The sequence below is a fragment of the Eschrichtius robustus genome, chromosome 12, assembly GCF_028021215.1.
Source record: "Eschrichtius robustus isolate mEscRob2 chromosome 12, mEscRob2.pri, whole genome shotgun sequence".
Lineage (NCBI taxonomy): Eukaryota > Metazoa > Chordata > Mammalia > Artiodactyla > Eschrichtiidae > Eschrichtius > Eschrichtius robustus.
Genome location: NC_090835.1, coordinates 70,106,640 through 70,121,708, shown reverse-complemented (window position 1 = coordinate 70,121,708; position 15,069 = coordinate 70,106,640). Strand labels below are relative to the sequence as shown.

General features: G+C 46.8%; 1 protein-coding gene across 2 annotated transcripts in view; it reads right to left on the bottom strand.

Moving 5' to 3' along the window:
- Nucleotides 1–501: 501 nt before the first annotated feature.
- Nucleotides 502–15,069, bottom strand: part of BRPF3 (bromodomain and PHD finger containing 3) — a 32,764-nt gene continuing 18,196 nt past the window's right edge. For both annotated transcript variants that reach the window (XM_068557134.1, XM_068557135.1), the window contains exons 9-13: nucleotides 12,963–13,056; nucleotides 9,344–9,441; nucleotides 6,424–6,521; nucleotides 2,179–2,333; nucleotides 502–845 (exon numbers count right to left, since the gene is read on the bottom strand). In XM_068557134.1, coding sequence (XP_068413235.1) covers nucleotides 662–845; nucleotides 2,179–2,333; nucleotides 6,424–6,521; nucleotides 9,344–9,441; nucleotides 12,963–13,056 — 629 coding nt within the window. In that variant the 3' untranslated portion in view covers nucleotides 502–661. The remainder of the gene's footprint in view (nucleotides 846–2,178; nucleotides 2,334–6,423; nucleotides 6,522–9,343; nucleotides 9,442–12,962; nucleotides 13,057–15,069) is intronic.

Sequence of the window (15,069 nt, the reverse complement as noted above, 5' to 3'; positions counted from 1 at the left end):
TGAAGGGGTCACCCAAGTGGTAGGCTAGCAGCTGGCCTCAAAGGGAATGAGCCATAAAAAGAAAAAGATCAGTTTGGTGATGGTTTCTGTCAGTTTGGCACAAGAGGAAGTCGGGAAAGGAACAAGGGAGAAAGAGAGACTGGGCAGAGGTGCAGAAGATGGGACAGGGAAGAGGTATGAGGATGGGTAATGGAGAGAGAGGGTGAGCTCCGTGAGATTCCCCGTGGGACCCTAGTGTATCCACAGCACCTCTGGGGTCAGTGTCAGAGCCTCGCTCACCCTGAGGTGTAGTTAGTTGGGAATGGGTTGGAGGGGGCCAGGCACACCCTTGAGAAAGCCCAAGACCTCTTGCTTTCTGGGGCCAGGTCTATCTCCTCGGCTGGGCCCAAGCCTCACAGCTGTTTCTATTTCTAACTGGTTCTTCGGTGGACCAGCCCCTGAGGGAGCTCAGGTGGGAGTTTTTGGCACACAGCAGGCCCACCAGGGGAACCATGCAGTCAGTCAAAACTGGGGCCTTGTCCTTGGGGAGGATACAGCCCAGTCTCCGGCCTGCCATGGAAGGGGCAAGCTGCCAGCCATACGTCTGGCCGGGGCAGGAAGAGGCTTCTCTGTGCCCCACAGGACGGAGGCAGGGCAGGCAGATGCAGGCCAGGCCCTGCCCTTACAGGTAGCTGGAGGTGACAAAGGAGTGGGGTCCCCGCACTCGGCTCAGGTGGATCATCGCACGGTCGTAGGCCACCTGCACTGACTTGCGGATGCTGGTCTTGCGGCCTTCCAGCATCTTGAGCTTGTCCACAGTGTCTTCCACACCCAGGGGCAGGACTTTGTCCCTCGGAAGCCACTGCCTAAAATACAAGCACAGTAAGAAGCCTGGACCGTGGTGGGTCCCAAAGGAGGCTCTTCTGGACCCACTTGCCCAGGACCAGCAAAGCCAGGGGGAGGGGACAGGGCAGAGGGAGGCAGACTGGGACGCCACAGGCGGGAAGCCACCAAGGGACTTATTTTGCAGCCAGGCCCTTACCTGGGCCGAGGACACTCACTCAGCTTAGACGGTTGCAAGAGGGAAGCCCGTGTGCCCCCAGGGAGACTAGCTGAGTCATCTGGAGGGCTCTGAGCCTCACCCTGCCTTGCGGAGTCAGGGAGCTACAGCTAGGAAGTGGAGCTGATGCCAGGAATCGATGAAATGATCTCTGGTGGGGCCTGCACCTGGTGTTTTTTAAAAGATCCCTGGGTGAATATAACATGTGGCTAAGAGCCCAGCCTTTGGAGCCAGATCTTGGTTTGTATCCCAGTTCTGGCTATGGATTCTTGGCTTTCTGAGCCTCAGCTTCCTCATCTGCAAAACGGATTGGGAGGGGATTAATGAAGATTTAAATGAGGACCAAATGAAATCATGCATGTAAAGCAATTTGCATAAGGAAATGGAGTAAATGCTCAATAAATGATAGCTATTAGCTAGTCCTACCTCTTCACTCTACAGAAGCAGAGGTGAAAGAATCCTCCTGCTGGTGTTTGCAAGCCATGAGCAGACAAGCCCCTTGCGGTGGATCCTGCACTGCCCAGAACTCTCCGCCCAGGACTGAGACATGCTTTCCTGCAGCCGCTGGGAGTGTTGGCAGATTACAGGCTCTCAAGTGAGTCCCGCTCCAGGCATCACCCCCCACCAACATCACGCCCCTCCCCAGGGGCAGCCAGCATTCAATGACTGGTTGACATGGGGGTACAAAGGCACAGCCCTAATCCCTGACATCTCTAATGAGCCACCCAGCTCCAGAGCTCCAAACAGGATGAGCTGAGGCCTCTGCAGCAAGTGCACTGCAGTTCAACTTTTTCCTCTGCCCAGTGCTGCACCCCCTCACCCCCACAGCTCTTCCCAATAAGACTCCTAATACAAATCTCCATCTCAGAGTGTTTCGCAAGGAATCTGATCTGTGATACCCCTCAGTTACTATTAACAACATTAATCAGTGTTATTAGTAACACCAGGTTACTGTTAACATGGCAAATGCAGACCAGCTGCTGGCAGGTAACCCTTCACCTTCACCTGGGTGGAGGCAGGGTGGTCGAGCCCACAGCCCCTCTGTGTACCTCTCCGGCACGTCAGCATTAGAACAGCCACCTGGTTGGGCCCCTCAGCCTGCATCCTGGTGCGCCCTCCCAGCAGCAGCACCCACTCACCAGGTGCGTTTGTTGTCAAAGAAGAGGACAAGGAAGAGCTTCTCTCCAGCCTCGGCCTGTTTCTGCTCTCCCAGCTTCAGCACATCCAGTGGGGGGACGGGGATGGGGACGCCATTGTGCAGAAGGCCCTCCCGGGGCATCTTGGGATCGATGATCTGGCAGCAGGAAAGGAGACAGCGTTCAGCTGGGGGTGGATGGGGTGAACAGTGCGCCCTGCTGTAGGACTAACCACTGAACCACCGTACACCAAAGCTATGCAGGGGATTGGCTCTGCCCACAACGCAGTGATGGAGGGGCTGACCTCTTCCAATGACCCTCAGTACCCCAAACAGAACTTTTGACTCTGTTTCCCCAGATATTGTCCTAATCCTTTGGCCCCTTCCAATCAGACCTTCCGACAAGGTAGCGTGCTCCATCAACTGTCAGGCCCCAGAGCTGAAAGAGAAGTACTGGGAAGCCAGGGTGGGGGGTTTTCAGAAGTGAGTGGAGCATCTCTGACATCCAGGCCAGACAGACAAACGCCTTCCTCCCAGTGTCCCTTAGGGGAGAGGAATGGAGGCCATTTTTTCCCCTGCCAATTTCCCTTTAGAACCTATGCAATTCATTTCAAAATCTCAGGGGCTTCCTAGACACCATGGCTGTGAAGAAGGTCCTGCATCAGCCAGAGGGCCCATCCCTTTGGTTCTACCTAAACAAATCTCCTGGTTACCCACCACCTTCCTGTCTGACTATAATCCTTCCTGGTGCATAGACCAGATACGATTTTAGCACCTCCACGGTAAAATCAGAGAGAAGGCAAAAGACTGAGTGTGAAGGGTTGCTGAAGAGGGGAGAATGATGTGGTCGGAAACAAGGGCCACTGGAAGAATTCGTCCTTGAGGCCGCAGGCTCCACAAGGGCAAGGGCTCAGCAAAATGCCTGGTGGCATCAACACAACAATAATTCTCCAGCTCTGTGGAGCACTGACAAAGTTACCAAAGCTCCTAATTATTCACACATCATCTTATTTCATCCTCTTGCTGATGCTGAGAAGTCTGCTGACAAGTATTAGATGACAGAGGAGAACGCCAAGCACAGAAGGATGTAGCTGGCTGGGACTAAAACCAGGTGCCTGGACCAGGCTTGGGCCTCTGCTGCCCACTGCCTCCTACACAGCCCCTGCTTCCAGAGCAGCTGGCTGATAATCTCTGTGCACCAAGGCCAGGGAGACTTGGAAACTTACGGAGGAAGCAGCTTTCTCCAGAGATGGAGAAATCTTAATTCCTATACCCTGTCCCAGGGGGCCTCTTATAATAATAAATTGCTCTATTTACTTTTGGGTGTCTGCCAGCTTCCCTACATCCTTCTCAAGATAAGCAGCTAAAAGCAGGTCCTCTAGTTAAGAGTTTACTCTAAGGAAGAACCACCACTACCCTGCCCCCAGCTGTGTGATTTGGTAAAAACTCTAACTCCCAGCCTGTCTGTCCCTCCTGGGACTGAAGCTAAGGGTCCTAATGAGAACCACCAGACAAGCCCTCCTGAACTTCCTTGATTATCAACAGTGGGGATAGTGCCTGGCTTGGAAAGTGGGGCAGACTGTGAAAAGTGTCCCCCTAAGGGCAGAAGCAAGATGGGCAAGTCTGCCTCTTAAGGGGAGCTCGCCTCCCATTTTAAAGAAGACAGAGGCAAATGTATCCCCAAATAATAAACAATGGTACATTCACTCAAATGTCATGCAGATGTAAAACAACATGGAAATAAAGTCTGCGATAACATTTAACACATTACATAATAAATGTGTACACACACTATTGTTACAGCTATAATATATAAACGATAAATAGAAGCAACAATACAAAATGCTTATAGATGATGTCATAATGCTGGGATTCGTGTTGATTTCCTCTCTTTTTCCAAAGCTTCTGTAATGTAGATACATAATTTTTACAGAAAAACAAAAAACATTTTTTTAAAGAACAAGAGCCTCAGAAATTTAAAAACCGTATAGTCACTATATGCACAAGTACATATTTAAGTATGCAGAGGAAAACGACTGGGAGAGCATAAACCAAAATAAAAACACAGGTTTTTTCAGGTGGTGGCTGAATTTCTTTATCACGAAAGAAAATGTATGATTAAGAAGATAATTAAAAAGGAAAAAAAGAGGGGCTTCCTTGGTGGCGCAGTGGTTAAGAATCCGCCTGCCAATGCAGGGGGACATGGGTTCGATCCCTGGTCCAGGAAGATCCCACATGCTGCGGAGCAACTAAGCCCATGTGCCACAACTACTGAGCCTGCGCTCTAGAGCCTGCAAGCCACAACTACTGAGCCCGCAAGCCACAACTACTGAGCCCACGTGCCACAACTACTGAAGCCCACGCGGCTAGATCCCATGCTCCGCAACAAGAGAAGCCACGACAATGAGAAGCTCGCACACCCCAACGAAGAGTAGACCCCGCTCACCGAAACTAGAGAAAGCCCGCGCACAGCAATGAAGACCCAACACAGCCAAAAAATAAATAAATAAATTTATTAAAAAAAAAAGAAAAAAAAAAGGGAAAAAAGGAGACTAGTTTTAGACTGGCTTTCTTTGTATTGTGAGATTAAAAAAACAGAACTAAACCTGCACAGTCTTAATCAATTCTTCAACAACTAAGCTGGGGGTCTCACTGACAGCTGGGCATGGAGCCTGTGAAGGCAGCCCCAGGTCCAACCTCCTCAGCGCTGGATCACAACGTGGATCTCCCACCTGCCACTGCTAAGCAGGGGGTAAGGCAGGTAGCATGGGTTCCAATATGACTCCAGCAAGTCGTATAACCTCTTGGAGCTACAGTTTGGTCACCTGTCCAAAAAGGATCAGAGTTCCTGCACTCTTCACCTTAAGAGGCTGCTGTCTATGAAAAGAGCCATAGACACAAATGAGCTGGGAGAGGCTCAGAGCTCTGTGTGCACGCATAGGCTGGCAGGGCGGTTCTCAACAGCCACTATAGATCATCTGGGGAGTTTTAAAAAAAATTCATAAAACAAAGAAACAAAAATATTCACGCCTTGGTCTGGCTTTAGAGAGTCTAATACAGTTGTTCTGAGATGGGGCCCCAGTATCTACATTGTTTAAAAAATTCCCCCAGATGATTCTGACATGCCCCAAAGGTTAGAATCAGTATTTTCAGGGCCAGATGGATATTACCTCCCTAATATAGAAAGAGCTGTAAGACATAACAATCAAGGTGGTAAAAATTAGAATTTTTAGCTACTGCTACTACGGAAAAAATGGAAATTTTAGCTACTGTTGGTGGGAGTATAAACCGGAACTAATGTTCTAAGGGGCAACTTGGCGATTTGCATCAGAATTTTGCATAGATGCCCCAAGAAGGCATTCCTAAGTCTTCTTCACTGTGAAGAAATAACCATGGATGTGCACAAATGTTAAGCTACAATGATGCTTACTGCTGGCTGTTTATCATAGTGAAAAATTCAAAGTGATCTAAATGACCAACTAGGAAATGGTTAAAATAAGGTACACGCATACGACTGAAGATGATGCAGTAATGAAAGTGTTGCTGATGAAGAATGTTTAATGGCATAAGACATGCATGCTCATGGTGTGCTGTTAAGTGAAGGGGAGGTTAAACAGAGTACGGTCTCATATTTATGCACATTTATGCATTAAACAGAAAAAAAAGGGCTGAGGATATACATCAAGAGGTAATCTCTGAATAGATGGGACTGTGGGTGATTTTGAACTCAGTGGCTCAGAACACAGGCTTTGACATCACACACTTTGAGCCTTGGGCTCAAATTCCAACCCTGCCACTTAATAGCTAGATGACCATGGTAGCAAATAGATCTTCAGTTTCTTCCCCTACAAAATGAGAATAACCATACCTTCCTCAGCATTTCAAGAACTTAGCATGACAGACATTAAGTAAAACACCTAAGCATTATTAACAGCTTTTACAATTTTCTACAATGAGCACATATTACTTTTTGCATAATAATTTTTTTTATTTAGCAAATAAATATATGCTATTAAATTGCTAAGAGCCCTAGCTTCTGTCTGCATACTTTAACCTATTTTAAGTGCCCTAAGCCGGGAGTCTAGCTGGTGTGACCCACCCAGGCTGGGATAAAACCTCCCTCCCTTCTGCAGCTAAAGGCACCCTGACTCCCAATCACACTCTGCTGGCTTGATCCAATCAGATAAGCCCCCAAGGCAAGGCAGGGGCCAGACCACCCAGGGGAGGGAGGAGGATCAGGTAGACTCACCAAGGCAGGGTAGGAGGGATAACCTCGGCACTTGGCCCACACCAGCTCCAGGGGCTCCAGGTCTCCACGGTCTTCAAAGGGCATCAGGAGGCTTCTGCCTGGGGGTGGGGGAGGGGAGGAGACAGTGCCCAAGGGGGCATGGAATGGTGCCCAGGAGGCCTGCCCGGGGCCTCCATTTGACTGGGGCAGCCCAGGAATGAGTGAGCAACATCCCCTCCACCCTTCCTCTTCCCTACCCTCTCCTTAGTTCTTAAGACTAGATCAGGAGACAGCAAACTTGTTCTTTAAAAGGCCAAATAGTAAGTATTTTAGGTTTTGCAGTCTCCATTGCAACTACTCAACTCTACTACTGTAGCATGAAAGCAGCCATAGACAATTGGTAAATGAACAAGCACTGCTGTATCCCCATAAAACTTTATTTCTGGACACTGAAATCTGAATTTTGTGTGATTTTCACATGTTACAAAATATCATTCTTCTTTTGATTTTCAATCATTTGAAGATGTAAAAACCATTCTTGGCTCGTGGGCCCTACAAAAAGGCAACAGGTTACAGTTTGCTGACGTCTGAACTAGAACCCTAGGTTGATGTTCCTTGGAAAAATATAACTGCTTCATCACCAGGACACCAGGAAGAAGGACTATAACCCACCTTGGCAAAGCCACTATCTGCTCTCTGGGCCTCCCTGACTGGTGGGCCTCATGATGGAGGCTTCATGGAGAAAGATGCCTGGGATGGACATCCCAGTAAAACTACTTGCTAAATGAGTTCTTTAGCAAGGCCATACCTGGCTATCCAGGACACCTGGCTGCACAGCACTCAGCAGAGCCAAGCAGGTCTGCAGATTCTTTTCTTGCCCGTTTTGTCAGAACCTTACACAGGGTGTCCTGCCTGGGGCAGGCACCACATCTCTTCGGCTTACTTTGTTCTGCACCTAATGCATTAGCACATATGGATGGGTACTTCACAAATGTCTCTGAGCACACAGAGGAACCTCCCTTCCCCTCCCCAGTCTATAAGCTGGCAACAGGGAGGTGACCACACTCAACTAAGGAAAAGATCCAAATTCCACAGAGTAGAAATTATGTTCCTAAGGAAACATTACCATCTACATATATAATTTTTTATAAAGTGTATTCCTGATAATGAGGTCTTGTTTTCTGTCTATTAAATCAATAGCAATAACAACAAAAAGACAAAATCCAATACTGAAGAGGCAGGCTGCGGGGAAACTGGTGCAATCATATACTGCTGAGGAAACTGCAGACCAGTCTAATCCTTTCAGAATATAATTGGCGGTAAGTCTCAAGAGCCGTTAAAAAAAAAAGTATGAACAATGTACTCCAGTAAATTCCTTCCCTGGGAATTTGTTCTTAGAAAAATAACTTTTAAAATGAATAAGAGGCTTTTGAACAAAAATATGGGTTCACCACATTACGTATAATGTTAAAAGTTGGAAATAACCAAATTCTAAAAATGAAACAAGTAAATTATAATGCATTGATTGGAAGATAACATTGAAAAAAGCAGAATATGAAAGAGCATGTGTTTTGGATTAGCATTTTGTTAAAAACGTGCCTGAAATAAATAGAAGGCAACAAAGAGAAATGAAGACAATTGTGTTAAGTTGATGCAACAGTGGAAGGTCAGTTTCCTTTTTAAATTTCCTTTGGCATCATTTTAATAATTACGTGGTTTTAAAAATAAAAATAAAATGTCACCACCAGAAGCACAAAGTACATGCCAATCCGCTCCCAGTTTTGCACTAGATGCTGTACAAATTAACCTAGACATAAGCCCTGCCTTCTGGGCACTGACAGTCAGACAGTAATGAAACATGCAGGCGTGCATTCATCAACACACATATGAAAAAGAAACTGATGCTAAGGGAAAATAAAGCAGTTGGGAAAAGGAAAGAGGGGAAGACAAGCCCTGAAGGCTGAGTGTTAGATGGAAGCTTCAAAGACAGGGCATCCAGAGCGCACACCCCCCATAGGAGGGCTGGACAGAGGTGTGCTCAGAGAACAGCCAGCCCTGCACCTGCTCCACCTGAGCACCACCCAGGCCTCTCCTTTGGCTCTGCCCTGTCATTTATTCCTTCAGTCCGAGGAGATAAGATCCATGTGTTTTACTGTTTGGACCTGCTGGAGTAGAATGTCTCCATTCTACTCCAGCAGGGAGTAGAAGCATTGGATCACATGAAATTACAGGGTTATGTGTGAAATTCAGTGACACAGGATATCATATTACTCCTGTGAGGGCAGACTGGAAATATCTATCAAAATTACAAATGCATACTTCCTTCAATACAGCAATAGAGTATATCTATAGATATACTCCCCAGGGATACAAAATGATCTTTGTACAAGGTTGCTCACTGCAACACTGACTATGACAATTAAACGAAAACAATCTAAATGTCCATCTGCAGAGGCCCAGCTAAGTAAATGATAGCACACCTATGTAATGTGGCATTAGACAGCCAATAAAAAGCACAAAAGAATCTCCAAGATATACTATTAACTGAAAAAAGGCATGGTTTAGAGGAATGTGCATGTTAGGCTTCTCTGCTCACTCTTTTAAATATACACACAAGTTTTTGGTTTGTGTACGTATGGATTACATCTGGAAAGACACAAAAGAAACCACTAACAGTGGCTATTCTAGGGAGGGGAGAACTGGCTTTTCATTATGCACCCTTTTGTACGTTTCTGATTTTTGTCACCATGGTATGTGTTACTTATTCAAAATAAGATGAATTAAAAAAAAAGAAAAAGGAGTATGAATGACCTGGGAGGAAGGGCCATTTCCCTGACCAGTGCCCCCAGGTTCGGAGGAGCTCAGGGTCTGGCTGCAGCCCGCAGAACTGGTTCTCTGGAAGGCCTGGTCCCCCAAGATGCACCTGTACAGCACTCCTCACCTGAGCCGTTGTAGTCAGAGTCTCCATTCACACCTTCCAGGAAGGGCACTCGAGACAGGGCTGGTTTCCCTCGGCTGCGTTTGGGGGGTGTCAGACCACTGCATATAGAGCAGGGAGGGAGAGAGGAGCGAAATGAACAATTTCAATGAGTAACACATCCACTCCTGCTCTCCCATCTCTGCTAGGAGCAGAGCTGCAAAAACCCTTCAAGGAGAATGGTTTCTCACCTTCCCCTAAAAACTCATACTAACCCATGATATACTTCTGACCAGAATGTTCCCACGAAGGTTAAGGAAACATTTCATCCATGTGGAAGGACTGAACTTGGAAAGAGAGGCCTGCTCCCCTGCCCGGGGACACTGGATTTCATCCAGGGGGAAGGTTACCCCAGGCACTTGTCAATCCTTCCAGAGTCTAAGCAGCCTGGCCATGAGGAGGGCCTGTCTCACATCTGCCCAGAATTCTTAACTCTCTGGTTCACACTGCTTCTCTAGAAACCAATTTATTTTTGAGGTACAAAAATCTGCCTCTTTCCCAAATTTTCTATAATGGACATGCCTTACTTCCTTAATTAGAAAAGACTTTTTAAATTGGAAAAACAATCCACGTCTCACTTCTACTTTATGTGTGTGACGTTTTTCTTAGACAGAGATGGATTTTTTTAACTACCAAGCAGACCAGTTTTTTTAAAATATGGCTACTGTAAAGAGATAAAAAAATATATAGTAGACAAAGACTAGAAGGTAAGAGGCAAAAATGAGAACAGTTAATACAAGAATAATGGTATAACTGGAACCCACCCAGGCATCAGTATTTTTAAATTGCTACCAATGCAATTCTAATGTACCATCACAGTTAGAAGCCTCTGGGCAAGAATGATGTGGCTATGGGTTTTTCCCATTCAAACTTTAAAAAATATTACTGCTATATAATTATTTCAACAAAAAAAGTGCTTAAAAGACAAGTCAACAACCTGCAGTAGAGCGAAAATGCTTAAGAAACCCCTAATGGGACACGAAGAGGCCAGGGTGAAGACTGGTTGGAGGGTAGGGTACTCCTGCTTTACTGAATCATAACTGACTTTATCATGGTCTTATACAGAAAACCTGGCACAATGAGAACCTGATGAATCATAATCCTTCAGTTACTAGTAGGTTGGGAGCTTTCTTCCTGCTAGTCAAAATTAGGACCTGTTGGGGAAAAAAACAACACCCAGTTCACATTCAGGATTCAGTTGCCATGCACCCTACAAAAATCTGCCACTGGACTTAAAGAATCTGAGTCCTTATAAAAATGTAAGGTACTGGTAGTTCTATTAGGAAAGCCTCTCCAAGTTCACATCATGGATCTGGGGAAACATCTCCAAATACAACAGAGGAGGGCACAACCAAGCAGTTAAGAGAGAAACTCTGGAGCCAGACTACCTGGGTTCAGAACCTCACTCTTCTACTCATTCATTCTGTGACCTTGAGCAAGTTAACCTCGCTGAGGCTTGTGTTCCCCATGTGTTGCTGTGAGGATTTAATGGATTAATACACAGAAAGCACTCAGTACACAACACACCAAGTATTCAATAAATAGCAGTTATATAGTAAATATTATTATATAAACGGCAGTAAATTTTAATGTCTCACTTTAATATTATAAACTACCGACGTTATACTATCAGATGATGAGCTCTGAGAAGGCTGAGCTCAGTGAGATAGGATGTAACACCAAAACTAGGTCCATATGTTCCCGTTTCATAGAAAAATGCACAAGTGACTCGATCATGGCCTGCATTTCAGCCCTCTCTCTAAGTTACCCAGGTCTAAGCAGACAGCCCAATCTATAATTATTTTGCTTACTGGCTTAACATTTATCTCTCCCTTCTAGATGATAAGCTCCTTGAGAACAGACACCTTATCAGGGCTTAGAACAGTACCTGGCTCACGGTAAGTGCTCAATTAATAATTGAATGAGTGACAAGGGGGTGCAGCTCCAAACTGCTCAGAAGATCATTAGAAAAGATAAACCCAGGGACAGGATGGGAAGGGGATGGGATTAGTGACCAGAAACTCTTTCAAGGTTCTTTATTCTGCGATTATATGATTCTGGTCTAATTAATAAGATCTTCCTTTATGTACTTACCCCCACAATGTAGGAAAAAAGAAAACAAAGACAAAGAAAAAAAACCCTGTAGTTGAAGTCCTGAATCTCCTGTTTCAAACTGCGAAATTCTACTGAGAACCACTGAGTTAAAGAGGAAACACCTTCCAAGGGCATTGTTCCCACACTGAGCAGGGCCCCAGAGAAACTGGTGGCTTTGGCATGTTCTGCAGAAAGGCAAGCAGAACCTAGCCTGGCTTGCTCCTTGCGGCTCACAGCTGGGAAGAGCACCCTTTGTGGAGGGAGGGGCCGAACACATCTACCTTTAGTCAAGGACTAAGAGGGGACAGTTTGATAACCCCACCCCTACCCCACCCCAATGAACTGGGTTTCCAGGCACCCTATCTTTGAAGGGAGTCAGGAACTCCAACCCGGAACCGGGCTAGAAGCATCCTGTAAGACTTTGAAATCTCTGCCTCTTCTCTATGCCTGGTAACTGTGTTTTCCCATCCACTCCTATATCTCTAGAGCTGCAACACGGAGGGAGACAGCTAGGACATTTCTGAGGCTTGGTGGGGAAGAAAATCTGTAAGGAGCCACTGAAAGCTGGGCCCTGCTACAGCGGGGGAGCAGTCCAGGCCCAAGGGGGCATCTGGGGGCCTCCAAGAGCCCAGCACCAGTGTAGAGTGAGAACCCAATAGAACCTACACCCAGCCAGCCTTTGAAGCACTTCAAACACAGACACATAGTATTTTGGTGCTGCCCTGGGACCTCTCCTCCTTTGCTCTGAACCCAGAATCCATCCAATAGCCATGTGGAGGGACCATGAGGTCAGCCTTCAGGACAAGTCATTCTTCTTCTGTGGCACCGAAAGTCTCCCATTTCCAAGAGTCCCATACTCCCTGGTGTCTTGCAGAGCATACAACACAGAGCAGAGATTCAATAAACTCTTAGACGTGGAAGAAACTTGAAGGTTCTCGTCTCGGAAATCCTCCCTTCAGGTGAAAGAATGAGAAAAGAAACCCATCCCTTCCCAGCTCAAAGATGGTAGAAGAGCTGGGGCCTTTTTCAGACTAAAAGGCAATTCCAAATTTCCTATCTGCCCATTTCTTTTTCCTACACCACACTTCTAAAGAGGCCACTGCTATGATGCCCCAAAAGGCAAAGGGCAAAACCATGTCTATAACTGGGTTATCTAAATGGGCTGGGGGGTGGGTGGGGATTGGCTCAAATGTTAACTTCACTGGGCAATACAGAGGGTGTCCCCACCCTCTGGAGCCAAATTCAGCCTTAAAAACCCTGTGAAGCATCAGCACCATTCCTCCCCCTAGTCAGATCAGGCCTGACAGTCTAGTGTCACAACGTTTCCTAGGAGCTACCAGAGTCACAGATGAGAGGCTTCCGGAAATAACAGGGGTGCGGGAAGAAAAAAAACTGAGATAAGCAGGAGGAGGTTCAATCAGCAGCTGAAAGGAAAATAAATGGAGAGGTGGCAGAGCTGCAAACAAAGCTTTGGGACAAGTGTTCTTACCTGCAAGCTTCAAATGCCAGTCCACCACTGAGACCCAAACTACATTCTGAGTCAGACCCGCTTTCAGTGTGTTTTCCAAAGCCGTTGGTCACACCTGCCAAGGACAAAGTGAGCCTTAGTGTAGAAACCCCCCCCTCCCCTGACAAATGCTGCAGTGTGAGGCAGCCAACTTGGGAGGGCTCAGCAAGGAGGGGTGGAGAGGATGGCTGGTCCCTCCTTTTGGGAAATGGGTCTTGGGTGGTGGAGAGAACCTGGTAAAGGTTTGGGGGAAATGTTGGTTAGGGCAGTGAGCAGACACTGCATTTACCTTCCCATCCTTCTGGGTTTAGTTGAAGGAAAATAGCCCATAGCTCATTCCAGTTACTGTCATTTGACTACGATGGGAAATACCAAGATTTCCTCACTCCGGCTGGTTCACAAGTCCCTGGATCTGCTTCTAATTTCAAGCCTCAATTATCAGGGAGTCTCCTCTGCCTCTTGGGAAGCCCACCCACCTTGCCTCTTCAGATAAACACTCACACACCCTATCCATCACACAGCTGGCAATAGCTAGCTTCATTCTTTTGGGATGGTGTCAGGGGAGGCTGGAGCCGGATAAGGACTGTGTCAACCACACCCTGAGATATCTAGCAGAGCTAGTCAAAGTTGAGGATGGGGGGAACTTTTCAGCAGATCTAAGGCAGACCAGACCTTCCTGGGATGATGGGCAGTCAGATTCCCTGGGTTCTAGACTGGGCTCTGAAATATGGGTCCGTTTTCCTCTTTAAGCCTTGGCTTCTACTTTTGTGAAGTGAAGGTAATACCTTCTTACTTATGGAGGATGCTGTTAAGTATGAATGAGGGAAGGTCTGTTTACAGCAGGGAGCCCTTCAGAGGCAAATGAAGACTGTCTGGTCATACCAGGGACAGGACTCTCACCTGCCGTGAAAGCTTCAACTCTCCTCTCTATCTATCCAATTCCCAACCACCATCCAGAATCCCACAAGTCTGATAGCTGAGCCAAGAGCTCTAAGTCACATATACCTTAGCCAGAAAACTGTGAGGCAAGTCACACCTGTAAGAGCAGGTGTCTGAGCCAACACATCTGGACCCTCACCTGGCTCTGCCTCTAACATTATGACCTCAATTTAAATCACCAAAGCCTACTGTGCCTCATCTATAAAGGATCAACACCTGCTTTTAAGAAACTCCACTAAGGTTGTGCAAAAATATTCCTGGGTACCAGGTAGCTGGGATGGTGGAGGAGAAACAGATTCTAGCCCCCAAGCAGTGGGCCCTCTCAGGTTGGATGAGCCTGATGTCTAGACCTATTTCCCAACAGCAGGATTTTTCATTTTTAGTGCTCAGTGCTGTTTGGCTGTGCCTGATATAACTGAGAGGATGACAACAATAACTGCTACCAACTACTGCTATATACCAAGCGCTTTATATAGGCTACTTCCAATCCTTAGAGCCCCGCAAGGAAGGTGTCACTAGCCCCATATTAGAAATAAGGAATAGGCTCACAGAGGTTAATTGATATGCCCCAGGATACACAGCTAGTAAGAAGATGGGATTTGAACTCAAGTCTGCCTAACTCCAGGCCTCAAGCTCTTGACTCTATATAAACACCCAACTGCCCTACTACAGGGAAGCTTGGACCAGACAGGAAAGGAAGGTACTGCTGGAAACAAAGTATTAGGTAGGAAGACAGAAAAGCAGAGAAAAGCATGTGCTGACCACACAGCCCAAAGCCACCACATAACAGGACATGAGGAGCAAAAGCCAAGAGCAGGCCCCTCCTTGCCAAGTGAGCTGGCCTTCCATATCCCACCAAGACTAAACAACTCTGTCTGGGGATGGAGGCCCTGCATGTCCAGGTCCACCTTGCCCACTGCTTTGGCTCCTGATGCTCCTCTTCACTTTGGAGAGGGAAGCCCCTCTCCAAACTGTCCCTCACAGGGACTCTGTCCTTGTTTCTACACACCTGGGCCCGAGCCCTCTGTTCCTTTCTAGTCTGTCCTCATCCCCAGGGCCAGCTTAGGTACTGTCTACTCATGAAGCCTTCCCAACTCCCCCAGTTCCTATTCCCTTAACACCTCTAGCAGTGCTGTCACCTGACACATAA